Source organism: Sphaerodactylus townsendi, linkage group LG08, assembly GCF_021028975.2.
Source record: "Sphaerodactylus townsendi isolate TG3544 linkage group LG08, MPM_Stown_v2.3, whole genome shotgun sequence".
In the NCBI taxonomy this organism is placed as follows: Eukaryota; Metazoa; Chordata; class Lepidosauria; order Squamata; family Sphaerodactylidae; genus Sphaerodactylus; species Sphaerodactylus townsendi.
The window spans coordinates 80,099,464-80,113,240 of record NC_059432.1 but is presented as its reverse complement, the minus strand read 5'-3'; the positions used below and the strand labels follow the sequence as shown (position 1 = coordinate 80,113,240).

Sequence of the window (13,777 nt, the reverse complement as noted above, 5' to 3'; positions counted from 1 at the left end):
TTGGACTATAAATGTTATTTCCACTTCTTTAGTTTCTGGCAGTAGCATTCGTTCCATTTTATATGGAAATGTCCCTTTTTAAAGCAGAGAGTCATAGAGTAATTTTAAAAGATTCTGTTAATTTGCTCAAAATCTGACAATATTTCAATTGTGAAGCTGGAGCTGTCTTGCCGTAGTTTACGTCACAACATTTGTGTTCCCAGGATTTGGTGTTAAGAGATCCTGTATTGCTTTCCGAAGGGACTTTAAGCACAGCATGTATTAGAATTACAATGTGTCAAGTCAGCCTCCCGTTCTCATGTTCCTATTACAGTTGCCAAAGTTTGCAAGTATGATTTGTACTTGGCGGACTCTTTTCCACACAAAATATTTTCCACATTTCCCTTCCGTTCTTTTTTTCATACAGATGTTATAGAACCTATCTGTAAAATACCTTATGAACTTGCAATATGTATATCTGCCTATTCCAACTTGCATTGGCAGACAACATGCCACTACCAAATCCAACAGATATATGAGTGGGTTTAGAAACTAAAAAATGTTTGGGAAATTGAAGAATCTGGTATGAACCGTTCTCCACAAAGCTGGATATAGAGGGATAGAAAACATAATTGCAAGTATTGGAAGCTGTACAGTTACGGGAATTGAATAGTAAAAAAATGAGTGGGATATTTTCTAGAAAGTCCAATATATTAATATTAATTTCAGAGTGAATGAAATCTGTTAAAAAGGCATTGGAAAGTAAATACCCAGTGGAAAAGGGGAAATCATGTGACTCTTGGCTTTGAGAACTATTACATTACAGAGCTAAGTAGGGAGTGATTAATTACCATTTAATATATTGTTTCCACTTTCTTTACAGGCCAGTCTTTAAGGATAATCAGGGAAATATTGACAGAGATTCCCGGTTCTCGCCTCTGTTTAGGCAAGAAAGTAGCAAAATTTCTACAGATGACTTACTGAAATTGATAATAGAATACAGACGGTAAGGAGTGGTTTCTTAATCATCTGCAAGCCTATGGCACAACTCCAACCATATTGCTTTAATAGTTTTAACTATGAACAAGGAATAAATTCCAAAACAATGATAATGGTTCAAGAGAGTTACTGGGGGAAGACCTGAGAAATGCCTTGCACTCATGTTTCATGGGAACCCTACCGTATTCTGCTTGAAGGCAGGTTCTGCTAAACAGTGCTTGCCTTCGTAATGCAGTCTGAAACTTCCACTGAAAGGCTTTCCAAGTTTCTGATGTAGGAATAATATCAGCTGGGCCGAGCTTATATGCCTTCCTGTGTTGCTTTTCATTGTTGGCTACTGAAGCTGAAACCTTTCGTCTGTCAGAGATGTGAATGCAGAGGATTCTGCCCAGAGATATTTCTATGGCCCCATAATAATAGCTGATGAAAATGTTCTAGACATAAAATTATCCAAAGGCCATTTTTCTTCTAGCTACCCCACTGAAATTTGACTGTGAAATATTTTGATAGCATTCAGTGCTTTCATTAGTGTTTTACTTTGTTATTTACATCATGCATTAAACCCTTAATTACATTTTAATTTACATGATGACAGTAGGCCATCTGTTTTATTCTTCATTCTGTTAACTTTCTAAATGGTTCTCTTTACTATGCTTGCAGAGCAGAGAAGATCAATAAAATACAGATCATCCCTGGCAATTTAGACATTACTGTTGACTGTGTACCTTTGGAGCACCCAAGTACGATTTTATTTTACAATTACAAAGAAGTACTATGATTACTAATATTATTTATAAGAAATAATCAAAAAGCATGAGAGTGGATTGTGGGGGCCTGGTTTCATTGGTATATGTTATCCCATGTGGGAGGGAAAGGATCAGTGCTGGCATCCCTGATCTTGAACCACCTCCCTCAATCTGCCATATGGAGATAGTAAGATTGACCTCCTTTCCTGGAATTTTGTTTATTTATTTATTACCTTTGTAGGCTGTCCTTCCCCTTTTGGGGAATTGTGTATACAAAGCATTCTAACTGCTCAAAAGTGGCTTTATTATTATTGTTTATTTTGGCCAAATTACTGAAATGCCCTTTAGTTTCCTGCAACATCTTTCTCTCTTTTTCTTTCTTGTAGCAGTTCCTTTCCCTGCAAATCAAAGGCCCCTTCTGCACACGCAAAATAATGCGTTTTCAAACCACTTTCACAACTGTTTGCAAGTGGATTTTGCTATTCTGCACAGCCTTAAAGAGCACTGAAAGCAGTTTGAAAGTGCATTATTCTGCATGTGCGGAATGAGCCAAACCTACTGTGAACAGGAATTAGATGAGGAGTTGTTTATTATATTGAGGTTTTACTATAGTGTAAGCTACTTTGGGGTGTTATATATCAAACAGTAAGATAAAAATATGTTAATTAGAGAATAATACATGTTTTAATTAGATCTGGTGATATGGCTCTGTTCCATTAATGGTGGTCTCTTGCACCTGAGGAGGGCGCTGCCATTAGTACAGTACATTCACAAAATCTTGCCCCATGTTTTAATTTTATTTATTTAAAATATGTCTAACTCACCTATCCTTGAACTGAAAGAGGTTCACTGTGCAACAACAAGGCCCCAAAACATTAAAATTCTATAAATAAATAAAAACAACGCACCGATTTAGAACAGATAAAAACAACGCACCAACACACAACTAAATCTTCTGCAATGGCTCAGCTTTCTCCAAATGACTTCTGAATTAGAACAATCTTGCACATCGTCCTAAAAGCAGCCAATGAAAGTGCCCTGTTCGCCCACTCTGGTAGGCCATGCCAGAGGATGAAACCTACCATCAGGAAAGTCCATGACCTAGCTGTTGATATATGGACATTCCTAAAAGAGGACACCACAAGAAGAAGGCTGTCTAAGGAGTATAACTGCATGTGGAGTTGTGGCAGAAGCTGTATTTTTCAGTCATCTTTGTGAGGGGATTTATTTGTTGTTTTCCCCCCTTTTTTGCATCATAATGTGTCATTCTAGCAATAACATTTGGCTGATGACAATCAGTGCAGCCTGTCAAAAGATAAGAATAAGCACCATTGAGGTGGGGGAGGGGGGAAAGAGCGAGGAGCTCTGCTTTGTTCGCTAAACTGATTGCGCACTTTTTAAGATTTAAATCTCACCCTACCATTTTAAAAGGCTAAAAGTTCATGACTAAAAATATTTCTCTATTTTTCTTTCTAAAGATTGTGTCACATCATCTTTTATTCCAATCAAGCCATTTAATGACACCAAGGAACATCAGCCAATGGTAGAAGTGGAAGAATTTGTTCAAGAATCTACAAAGTACTCCCAGACTTATCGAATATACAAGAACCAAATGTACATATATCCCAGACATTTGAAATATGATAGCCAAAAATGCTTCAACAAGGTATGACCAGCATCAGGCAAAAGATATGTTCGAGTATTTGTTTCACATGGTTGGTTCTACAGAACTCTGCATCAATGAAAAAGGAAATAAATTACTTGCTTCATAGCTCTTTGAAAACTTTTTTTTTGTACCAAATAATCAGCCTTTCATCACCAGTCCCGGTGAATAGGCCCTTAGTTTGCTGAATCTACAGAATGTTTCTCAACCCATTTAATCTTTGGCACCCCATTTATTTGCATGAAATTAATCACCATTGATTTTATTCAGCATATTTGTTCTACAGCAGATTATAAATTGGATTATGCCTATATTTTTTCACTCGATTTAAAATTATATGTGTTTCAATAAAAATTAATGTTTTATTTAAAAAAAGAAAGAAAAGTGGCTTGATTATGAGCATACTTTATTTAAAACATGTTAAATTGAATGCACTGGGACTTACTGAAAAGAACGGACACATACGTGAGGATAGTTCCAGTTGAAATCAATACAGTTTAAATATGCAGTAGGCATGAAAAGTAAGTATTAGCACATAACTGCTAATACAGAGGACTATAGGTGAGATGGTCTGATTTCTGTAATTTATACAAGTCAGGTGATACCAAGTTAAATATTTCCAAATTCTTTTCTGGCCTCCTAACACTTCTGGCCTCCAATCTCCACTTGGCAAGACAACACTAGATTTGGAATAAAATAAGTGTCTTTCACACAGCTTTAATTATCATGAAGTTTCATGAACTAATGATTTCCATTTGCATTTTTTCTGCTACAGGCCCGGAATATAACAGTCTGTATTGAATTTAAAAGTTCAGATGAAGACGGAGCCAAACCAGTGAAGGTGAATACGGACCGTTCCTATTCACAGTGTACTATGTCAAAAGAGAATTCATTGGAAACTCTGCAAATGAGGCGGTTTTAATCTAGCTCTCTATAAAATATGAATATATTCTACTGCTGTTTTCATCACAATTGTTTATAATAAGTATTATGAACAGAAATCTCTGGAACTGCCCATTCTGCAGTGTCACTTTGCTAATGGAAAGTTTTTAAATGGAGAAAGGGATCAGTGTGCAATACAATTTTTAAAAAGGGTTTTCCATGCTGGTTGGTACAGGGTAGACTCATATCAGTCTCAGTTCATCAGTATCTACATGCTAGTATAGTTGGAGAGCAAGATTTCCCAAACTTTTAATATACTTTGCATTAAATCTAATTTGTTACATTGTTGACTTTGAACCCCTATCCACTGTACCAGTGGTTCCCAGTCTTTTGGTAAGGTGACCCACAAGTTCAAATTTTGTTGATATAGTTACAGTCAGGGGGGCATGGGGATAACACTCTGCCCCCTCTTGTCCTCATCCCCCCACAAGGTCAAACCCAGCATCAACCAGGCTCAGTGGGATGACTGATATACCTTATGAAGAGCTGTACACAGGCCAACTGATCAACAGCAGCTGACCCTTTGAGAGACAGGCACGCTGGGATGGGAAAGGGGAGTAACGGCTCAAAGGCATTATTGGTTCCTCAGAGGCTAGGTCACATCCCATAAGGATTCTGGTTGATGGGAGGTCACTGGAATTACCCCAAACCTAGCTGGGACTTTCAAAACGCTTGAAGGAAGAGTTCAAGGAGAACAGACCAGCTATGTCTCTCTGCTCAGAGGGGACACTTCAGCCAAATTAAGCCCTAGTTCATGACAGATAGGGGTGGGATTCCAATTGTTACCCATTGTAAAAAAGAAGACTTTTACAGGCTTTGTAACCCACAAGAGAGCCAGCATAGTGGGGAGAGGCAGCGTGATGCAGTGGTTAAGAGCAGTGGATTATAATCTGGAGAACTGGGTTTCATTCCCCACTCCTCCACGTGAGCGGCAGATTTTTATCTGGTGAAGCAGATTTGATTCCTCACTCCTACATTCCAGCTGGATGATATTGGACTAGTCACAGTTCGTTCAGAACTCTCTCATCTCCATCTACCTCACAGGGTGTCTGTTGTGAGAAGAGGAAGGGAAAGGGGTTTGTAAGCCACCTTGAGTTTCCTTACAGAGAAAGTTGGGGTACAAATCCAAACTCTCCTTCTTCACTTTTCCCACAGGTTGGGAAATGCTTCCCTGTGCCTTGTCACAAATACCATTTGAGATTCCCCTCAGTTGCAGACTAGCATGCCATGTTGCGTGTGGGACACAGGTTGGTCTGGAAGAAGTCTTAACCCTCCTTGTGTCCACAGAATTCGTTTCATGGTTCATTGGATCATGGACAGTCTGATCTCTCATGTCTTCTAGCTGAATGTTCTACCCCCATTTTGCCAGACATTGTATACATTCTTTGAAGATTCAGGGTGGTAACCCTTTTTAAGATGTAAACTAAAAACCAGTTATCATTCATAAAATGTATCCAATTTGTTGAATCATATTCTTTCTAAATAGTGTATATATGGGAAGCCTGGTGGACCACTGTTTACATCAGCAGCATGTACAGCTGTATTGCATCATTCACAGAATCCCGATTTCTACGATGAGGTCTGTTTACTCTTTTTGTGACCACATAAATATTTATTATTTGTTTAAAACATTTATATCCTGCCTTTCTTCTTTGATCAAGGCAGCTCACAATAATAGTTGTTACTACTAGAAAGGCTTGATTTTGTGTGGTGTTTTATGTTCCTTTCCTCTTTAGCCACTATATCATACCCAATCTTGGGTATGGCTATATCATACCCAATCTTGAATTGGCTATATCATACCCAATCTTGAATACAGTAGAGCACATGCACAGATTGCATATCCAAAACTGTGTTAAGTGTTATGTTTGTACAATAGGTTTGTATGTTGAACATGTATTGAATCACTCACAAATTCAAAAGTGGTTGGATACCAATGACAAAGTATATTAAAACAGTATATTACCAATAGATAAAAAGATCAGGTTTGATCAAGTCCTCAGGATATTAGCAAACATTTCATTTAACTGATGACTATCAGCATAATCAGATTGTAAGAGAATACACACAATTTAAAAAATGTTCAATTTTCTATTCATCCACAAACCTCATTAGTTAGCTTGGGGCAATTGATGTCACAGATTAGCCTGTTTGAGAAGGATATGTGAGCTTTACAATTACAAAGTATTACTGCCTGTTGTGAACTTTTGGGGTGTGCTTCATTGTTACAGTTTTATCATTTTAAGCCTAGAATTAGAATAAGTTCACTTAAGTGGCAGAAAATTAGCAGAGCACTAGTGAACTTATAGGTATATCGCATCCCAGGTTGCCCCAAGTTTTTTGTGGTTGGATAACCACATCCACCCTTTAGTTCCTTGGTTGTTGCTCATGCAGTCACCAACTGCACACCTGCAAATAATAATAATACCACACAGATGTAGGTGGTATTATGTGTGTGCTACTGCTGCCACACACTTGCTTATGGACTGGGGCCATCAATCATTTCATATTTATCCATGAAAATAGTAGCTATGATGCATCCTTTTTTCTTAACTGCCACTTCAGGACAATTGCAAAGAGTGCCAGCCAATTTGTTACCATAGCAACAGCTTTATTGCAGTCCATAATTTAGTCTAGTGGATTTTGACAATTTTGCGCCTATTAGTAAACAACAGAATAATAACGTTGCTGTTGTTCGTTTAATGGGATTCAAGTATATGAATCACTCAGTAAGATACAAGTGGTTTTTTGTCATGTAGAACTTTTCTCACCTTTAACATTTATCATGAAAGCAGAAAACAAGATAGTTCAGTTTATTCTTTGGATGAAGAGGACATCTAAAATTCCCCCAAAAGAAATTGTTTTTGATGAAGGGGACTCGAACTCACAATAGCTTATGCTGGAATAGATTTTGTTAGACTTTAAGGTTCCATAATACTCTAGTGTAGAAAAACACTGAGATGTTCCAGGCCCTAGGATATTAGAACTTTTGTTAGTACAGTTATAAAAATGTTTATTTAAAGAGATCAGTATATGCTTTAATCCTTGATGATATTTTACTGGCATATTTATGCATCTGGATATTTCACAATTAAAAAGAAGAAAGTACAAACAAATAAATAGAACTTCATTAAAGCCAGTGAGAATTACCCTGTTTCCTACAAAAATAAATTGTCCTGAAGAGCTTTATCTGCTGTTAAAGTTGGGTATGTAAATGTATATGCAGCACTTTTCCCAGCACAGAGGTGCATGTAGTTTTTCTTACTTGAACAGATGGGAGCTCCAAACAGATTAATGTATCCTTTGTTACATTTATCCATAGTTTTAAGTAAACTCAGAATTCCTTGTTTTCATTTGCATTAAAGATGGATGCAACTGTCTACATTTCAGGTGAAAATGGAGCTTCCTACTCAACTCCACAAGAAGCACCACATTCTGTTTTCTTTTTATCATGTCACCTGTGACATAAATGCCAAAGCTAATGCCAAAAGGAAAGAGGCTCTTGAAACATCAGGTACCTATGGGTTTCAATACCTATTATTTGCAAAATCCCTGTAATTAAAGATTGTTGTTTTATGTCAAAGGTGTCCTGTTTTTTCTTATTTACAATATTGCATCTTGTGCTTTAAACTGAAAAGTTCTTACACAAAGATCTGTTTTGCGGTGTAGTGGGATATGCTTGGCTGCCGTTGCTGAAAGATGACCAGCTGGTGTCTCAGGAACATAACATCCCAGTGGCAACCAGCCTTCCTCCTGGTTATCTAAGCCTTCAGGATCCTGGAAAGGTATTGTCTGTATATGTGTGTGTGTTAATAGAAATCTTAAAATGTGAAATCTTAACAATGTATATACAGTATTGAATTATTGCTCATATTACCTTAATGACAAGGTGGGGTAGTTTGTGTTACATATTCCCTGTGCACACCCAGGTACATGCCCCCTCCCTTATCTCCTTAGGTGAACATGTAGATGCATACCATACAAACATAATTTGTCCAATTTTCTGATAAGTCTAAGGAGTTAGCATACTTCTGTGCAGCAGCATTTTATATAGAACATTTTAACTATACAGATGAGGGGAGCAAATGGACATAGGGAACAGCAGAGGGCTGACACATTTGCCCTCTGCGCCAACCTAAGGGGCACCCCTGCCAGCGGAGAGGGCAAAGCAGAGAGGGTTGGGCACCCACAGCTCTGTGGTGGCAAAACTCAAAAGTGGGTGCCACTGCAGATCAAGACGGGGGGTGGGGGTGGCCGGGGCATTCCCAAGCGTGGATCTGACTTTAGTCAACTTCCACCCAGCCTTTAGAGCCAGGAATGCTACAGCCAGGTTTTTTTTGTGTGGTATAACTCTATTAAGCCCTTTGGAGGGTTTCCAGGTGGCTCAGGTGCTTTTTTTCTTTTAGCTGCCTCCCTTCACCACCTTAAAGTAGTGTTTAAGGGTGATGGACTCTAATCTAGAGAACTGGGTTTGATTCCCTGTTCCTCCACATGAAGCCTGCTGGGTGATCGGGGACTAGTCACAGTTCTCTAAGAACTCTCTCAGTCTCACCTGCCTCCCAAGATGCCTGCTGTGGGGGAGAAGGGAATGTGATTGTAAGCCACTTTGAGACTCCTTTCAGTAAAGAAAGGCAGGATATAAAAATAGCTCTTCTTCTTTTGAAAGCAAAACTTGTTTTCCTACCTACCAGGATTAATGCCTACAAAGTGTTGTCCGATATGCTACAAACCTACAATCTCCTTCTGTAAAGGGTGTTGATTGTAATGATCTCATACTGGCCAAGTATTTTCAGTATAGGCATCTTCCAGTACGTACCCTGTTCTTTGATTTTGAGTATATGCATGAAGGTTTCTGCTTTTGAGATAAGGGTGGAAAAAACCTACCCAACTGGCCTCATCCACTGGGTTTCAGTATTCACATTCAACAGCACTGGATCTCACCACAGACAGTAATTTCCCTGCTGCTGGTGGTAGTCAATGATAGGTCTGACAATGGCTGAGCTTCCAGTCTTGTGTGGTCACAGCAGATATACCTACTGTGTCCTAAAAGACAACATAAAGAGCTTCCATAACATCAGTTTCAATCTTCTTTTTGGTTGTAAATTCAGTAGTATGTTTTTTGTACTTACTGCAGAGTGGGAGTGACATTAAATGGGTCGATGGAGGGAAGCCACTTTTCAAAGTGTCTTCATTTGTTGTATCAACAGTTTATACTCAGGTAAGCATCTTTATTTTATCTAAATGAGGTGTGAGAGGGGGAAAAGTGCAAAGGCTGTATGTGGAATTGTTAAACATGCATCACTGAATCGTCTGCAGAAAGGGGAATTATTTAAACAGGTACAGGTAAAATTTACAGTGGATCAGAACATCTAGTCTGACTATCAGGTTGGTCATGTAGGGATCCAAAAGGACCATCACAAAACCAATCTATATATAATCAAGCATGAACATAATATTGTTAAGCTTAATGCTTAAGTGGCTGGCATCAGATGGTCTAGTTTTCCTTGTTTGAATTGTTTGTTACCAGTATATTCATCAAATAGGCACCAGTATTGCTCATGCCATGCTAGGTGCTCCTGTTTGCTATTTTCAGGATCCATATCTGAATAGATTCTTCCAGCAGTGCCAAAAAAGAAACAGGGATCTCTCCCAACCGCCTACCTCAAGCTTTATCATCTCCTGTAAGGTAAATAGAGACAGAAATTCTTTAAGGTATTGAAGAAATGCCCATGGCTAAGTAATACTATATTTTGAATCTGCCAGTAAGAACACTACATTTTGTAGGGATGGTTGCAAAGTCCAATTAGATTGAAATTCACAATTGAATAGAATTATCAAAGTGCTTCTTTAAAATGAGCTTTTAAAAAATCCACATTGTTAATTTAGATGTCACTTATGGGAGATGTATATATGTTGGAACATGTGACCAGAGATGCTTCTGGACCATTTTTAATCATTTTTCTGTGTTTTGTGGGAAGGCATCGGCCAAATGTTCAGCCACTAAACTACTATTGACCCATTCATTCAGTCATAGACATTTTGTTTCCGTTTCTCCCAATGAAACAACTATAGGAAAAAAGCAAGAGTTACAGGATGTAGAAATCTAGTCATTAACCACATATTTTCCTGAGAGGTGGGTTTTTCAATACCCAGTGTTCAAAATATTGCTCTTACTGGGGTGTTGTGTGGTTTCCTGGCTGTATGGCCGTGTTCTAGCAGCATTTTCTCCTGACATTTCGCCTGCATCTGTGGCTGGCCTCTTCAGAGGATCCTCAGGCAAGTGAAACATCAGGAGAATGTGCTGCTAGAACACGGCCATACAGCCTGGAAACCCCACAACACCCCAGTGATTCCGGCCTTGAAAGCCTTTGACAATACACTGCTCATACTATTTACTAATTTGTTAGGTATTGTGATAGGCTAGGCTAAATTTTCCTTGCCCACGACTTCCCAGTGAGTTTTTTGGCTGAGCAACAGTTCTGGTCTTTTTGGACTAAGCATTGCATTCTATCCACTTCACTCAGCAGTTTTTTAAAAAAAAATATACATATGAACATAGAAAGTTGCCTTATACCCGTGGTGGCGAACCTATAGCACTCCAGATGTTCATGGACTACAATTCCCATCAGCCCCTGCCAGCATGGCCAGTTGTAGTCCATGAACATCTGGAGTGCCATAGGTTCGCCACCACTGTCTTATACTGACACAAACCCTTGGTCCATCAAAGTCATTTTTGTCCACTCAGACTGGCATCAGCTCTCTTGGGTCTCAGGCAGAAGCCTTTCATATCACCTGCTACCCAGAGATGGAGCATGCAGCAGATTGAACTTCAATGGAGGTGCAGTAGATTAAACCTGGGACCATTTGCACTCCAAGTAGTAGGATCTCCCACTATTATAACTGATCTTCAGATGACCCAAACCAGTTCCCATGGAGAAATTGGCTTATTTGGATGGTGGACTCTATGGCATCGTACCCTGCTTAGATCCCTGCCCTCCCCAAACCCTCATCTCTTCGTGGACTCTACCCCCCAAATCTCAAGACCTGGCAACCCTACAAATTATCATGTACCACTAAGCCATGCCCCCTCCCAATGTATGTAAAATATTATTTGAAATTACAGGTGGTAATTCTTTGATCAGTAAAGTTGTTTCAAAGTGCAGTCCAACGTCTTAGGTTTAAATTAAGTATTGATGTGCAACAGTAATGAAACTGTAGAGGGTCAGATCTCTTTGCAAGTGCTTCTTTGTGTTTCTTTCTTAACTAGAATTTGTTAAAAATTGAGAAGATCCATGTCATCGTAAATTTTCTTCCTGTGATCCTGAACCAGCTCTTCAGGGTTCTTGTTCAGAATAAAGAGGATGAGGTTACAACTGCTGTGACCAGGTATCCATTGCTTTACTTACTACACTGTTAATTCTCTATTTGGAATGGATTTCAATTACTGAAGTTGGACAAATATTGTTCACTTACATAAATACCAGCAAAGACATCTTAACATGTATTTGTTTGTAAATATCTGAAACACTGTATACACCATTTTGGGTTTTTTTTGTGTGTGATGATCCCTGTCACACAGTAGGTACATGTGAGAAAAGTGGGTGGAATATATGGCTGTATCTAAAATCTACTTCCAGCAAAAGACACCTGTAGATTGACTGATTAATTGATAAAGCATCTGATACAAACTCCTACTCTCAGGGAATTCCAGTGAGTCTGTCAGACAAAATTATTCAAAACAGCTAATGAGACAGCTTGAATGGGCTCAAGGTTCATTGTTTCATTTAATTGTTTAATAATTTGTTTTTGCTAATTTTTTTGGCTGATTTAACTGTACTTTAATTAAATCCTAATATTTTTAAATTTTATTCATTTACTGTTGTCACCAACCTTGGGTCCTGACAGGAGATAGGTATAACCCTATTATAGGATGATCCTATTTAGTTGTTTTTCACACAGAATGTCTGCATGCTTCAAGGGGCAATTTGGAAGGGTCAAAACAAACAATGCGTTGATGTGTCTTTCTGGTTCATGATGCATGATCTCTTTGTTGCTTTGACTTTCAGGGTACTTACTGATATTGTTGCCAAGTTCCACGAAGAGCTGTTAGACCATTTCATCAGTTCATACGTAAAGGTAAGATTATTTAATTTATTGTTGACTATCGCCCCACATTAGCTAATTGTGACCATTTATCAGGTAATTCTGCTTTAGAAAGTAACATATGCTGCAAATGATCAAGTGAACTTCAGTGGTAAATTTGAAATAAGCTGGGTATTCTTTCATATATGTGCTTTGATATTGTGCTGTTTTCTTAGCTTTTAATTATTTTCTCAGGAAACCTTTTTATTGTCCAAATTGCAGTGCTTTTGTACCAGCTTATGGTATGTGAAATATTTTTATTCTTCTGGCATGACTTCTTGCACATTATTTTGTGAATCTGCACTGCTTGTTCTGTCTCCTCCATTCAGTTTTCACTCAAAGTATGTCATTGTATGTGTGTAGGGATATTTAAGAAGTCAACATCAAGAACCATAAAAGCAGAATCATTAACTTGCATCCAGTGCAGCATTTTCATAGGCAGGAGGATTTCCACCCGTGGCGCATGACCTTTCTTGCCTCTGCTCTCCTACTGTAGCCTGAAATGGCCCCTTAAATACTGCTTCTTATGGACAGGGAATTTCCCACACCAGGAGCAGCATTCCATGAGCACCATGAGCTATGGTGAGAGAAGGAAGATGAAAAAGTCATTCTTTGTGGATGGCAGTTCTTGCGCCCATGGAAATACAACACTGGACCCAAACCCTTGTATATAGGAAAATGATAAGACTTATTGAGTGCACAAAATGCTATGCAAAAATTGACAAATCAGGATACAGTGAATGTACAGCGGGGCAGTTGGCTCATTCCTACCTGCTCTGTCACCAGGCTGCCCACTAGCCCCCAAATGTTTGCTGCAACATCTACAAGAGATAAGCATATATGAAGAACCTTCTGTGCATACCTTGCATAACATACAGGCTTTACTGTCTGCCTCCCAACATTTTAGGGCATGGGAATCATGCATTATCATGCATGCTCATTTAGGAGGATCTTGTGTACAGATGTTACGGCAACTTTTTGGAACTGAAAGGCAAAGGAGCCACTGCAGAGCATGTATCTTTTTAGCTGTGTTCACTGTAACCAGTTTGCTAACCATGTGTACAGTCCAAAAAGCAGTGAGGCAGGAACACAGAACCATTTTTCCCCGTCTTCTTTCTGTCACAGTGTGATTAGGATCCTCAGGAGTAAAAGGGATAAGAATCATAAAGTACTCACCATGTTGAAAAATTGTTGAATATATCAGTGGGACTGTTAATACACATGACTAGAAGCAATTTTTGAAATACACAAAAGGAGGAGGGTGTTGGAAAATACTGAATCTACAAAAGAGAACCCTACTACACCA

At 38.7% G+C, this 13,777-nt stretch overlaps 1 protein-coding gene across 6 annotated transcripts in view; it reads left to right on the top strand.

Moving 5' to 3' along the window:
- The window catches only part of DOCK10 (dedicator of cytokinesis 10), a 167,722-nt gene that overhangs the window by 101,461 nt on the left and 52,484 nt on the right, over positions 1-13,777 (top strand). For all 6 annotated transcript variants that reach the window (XM_048505431.1, XM_048505430.1, XM_048505429.1 and 3 more), the window contains exons 15-25: positions 863-985; positions 1,639-1,718; positions 3,203-3,390; positions 4,163-4,228; positions 5,816-5,908; positions 7,720-7,843; positions 7,999-8,114; positions 9,464-9,547; positions 9,923-10,015; positions 11,597-11,715; positions 12,396-12,465. In XM_048505431.1, the coding sequence (XP_048361388.1) occupies positions 863-985; positions 1,639-1,718; positions 3,203-3,390; positions 4,163-4,228; positions 5,816-5,908; positions 7,720-7,843; positions 7,999-8,114; positions 9,464-9,547; positions 9,923-10,015; positions 11,597-11,715; positions 12,396-12,465 (1,156 nt within the window). The remainder of the gene's footprint in view (positions 1-862; positions 986-1,638; positions 1,719-3,202; positions 3,391-4,162; positions 4,229-5,815; positions 5,909-7,719; positions 7,844-7,998; positions 8,115-9,463; positions 9,548-9,922; positions 10,016-11,596; positions 11,716-12,395; positions 12,466-13,777) is intronic.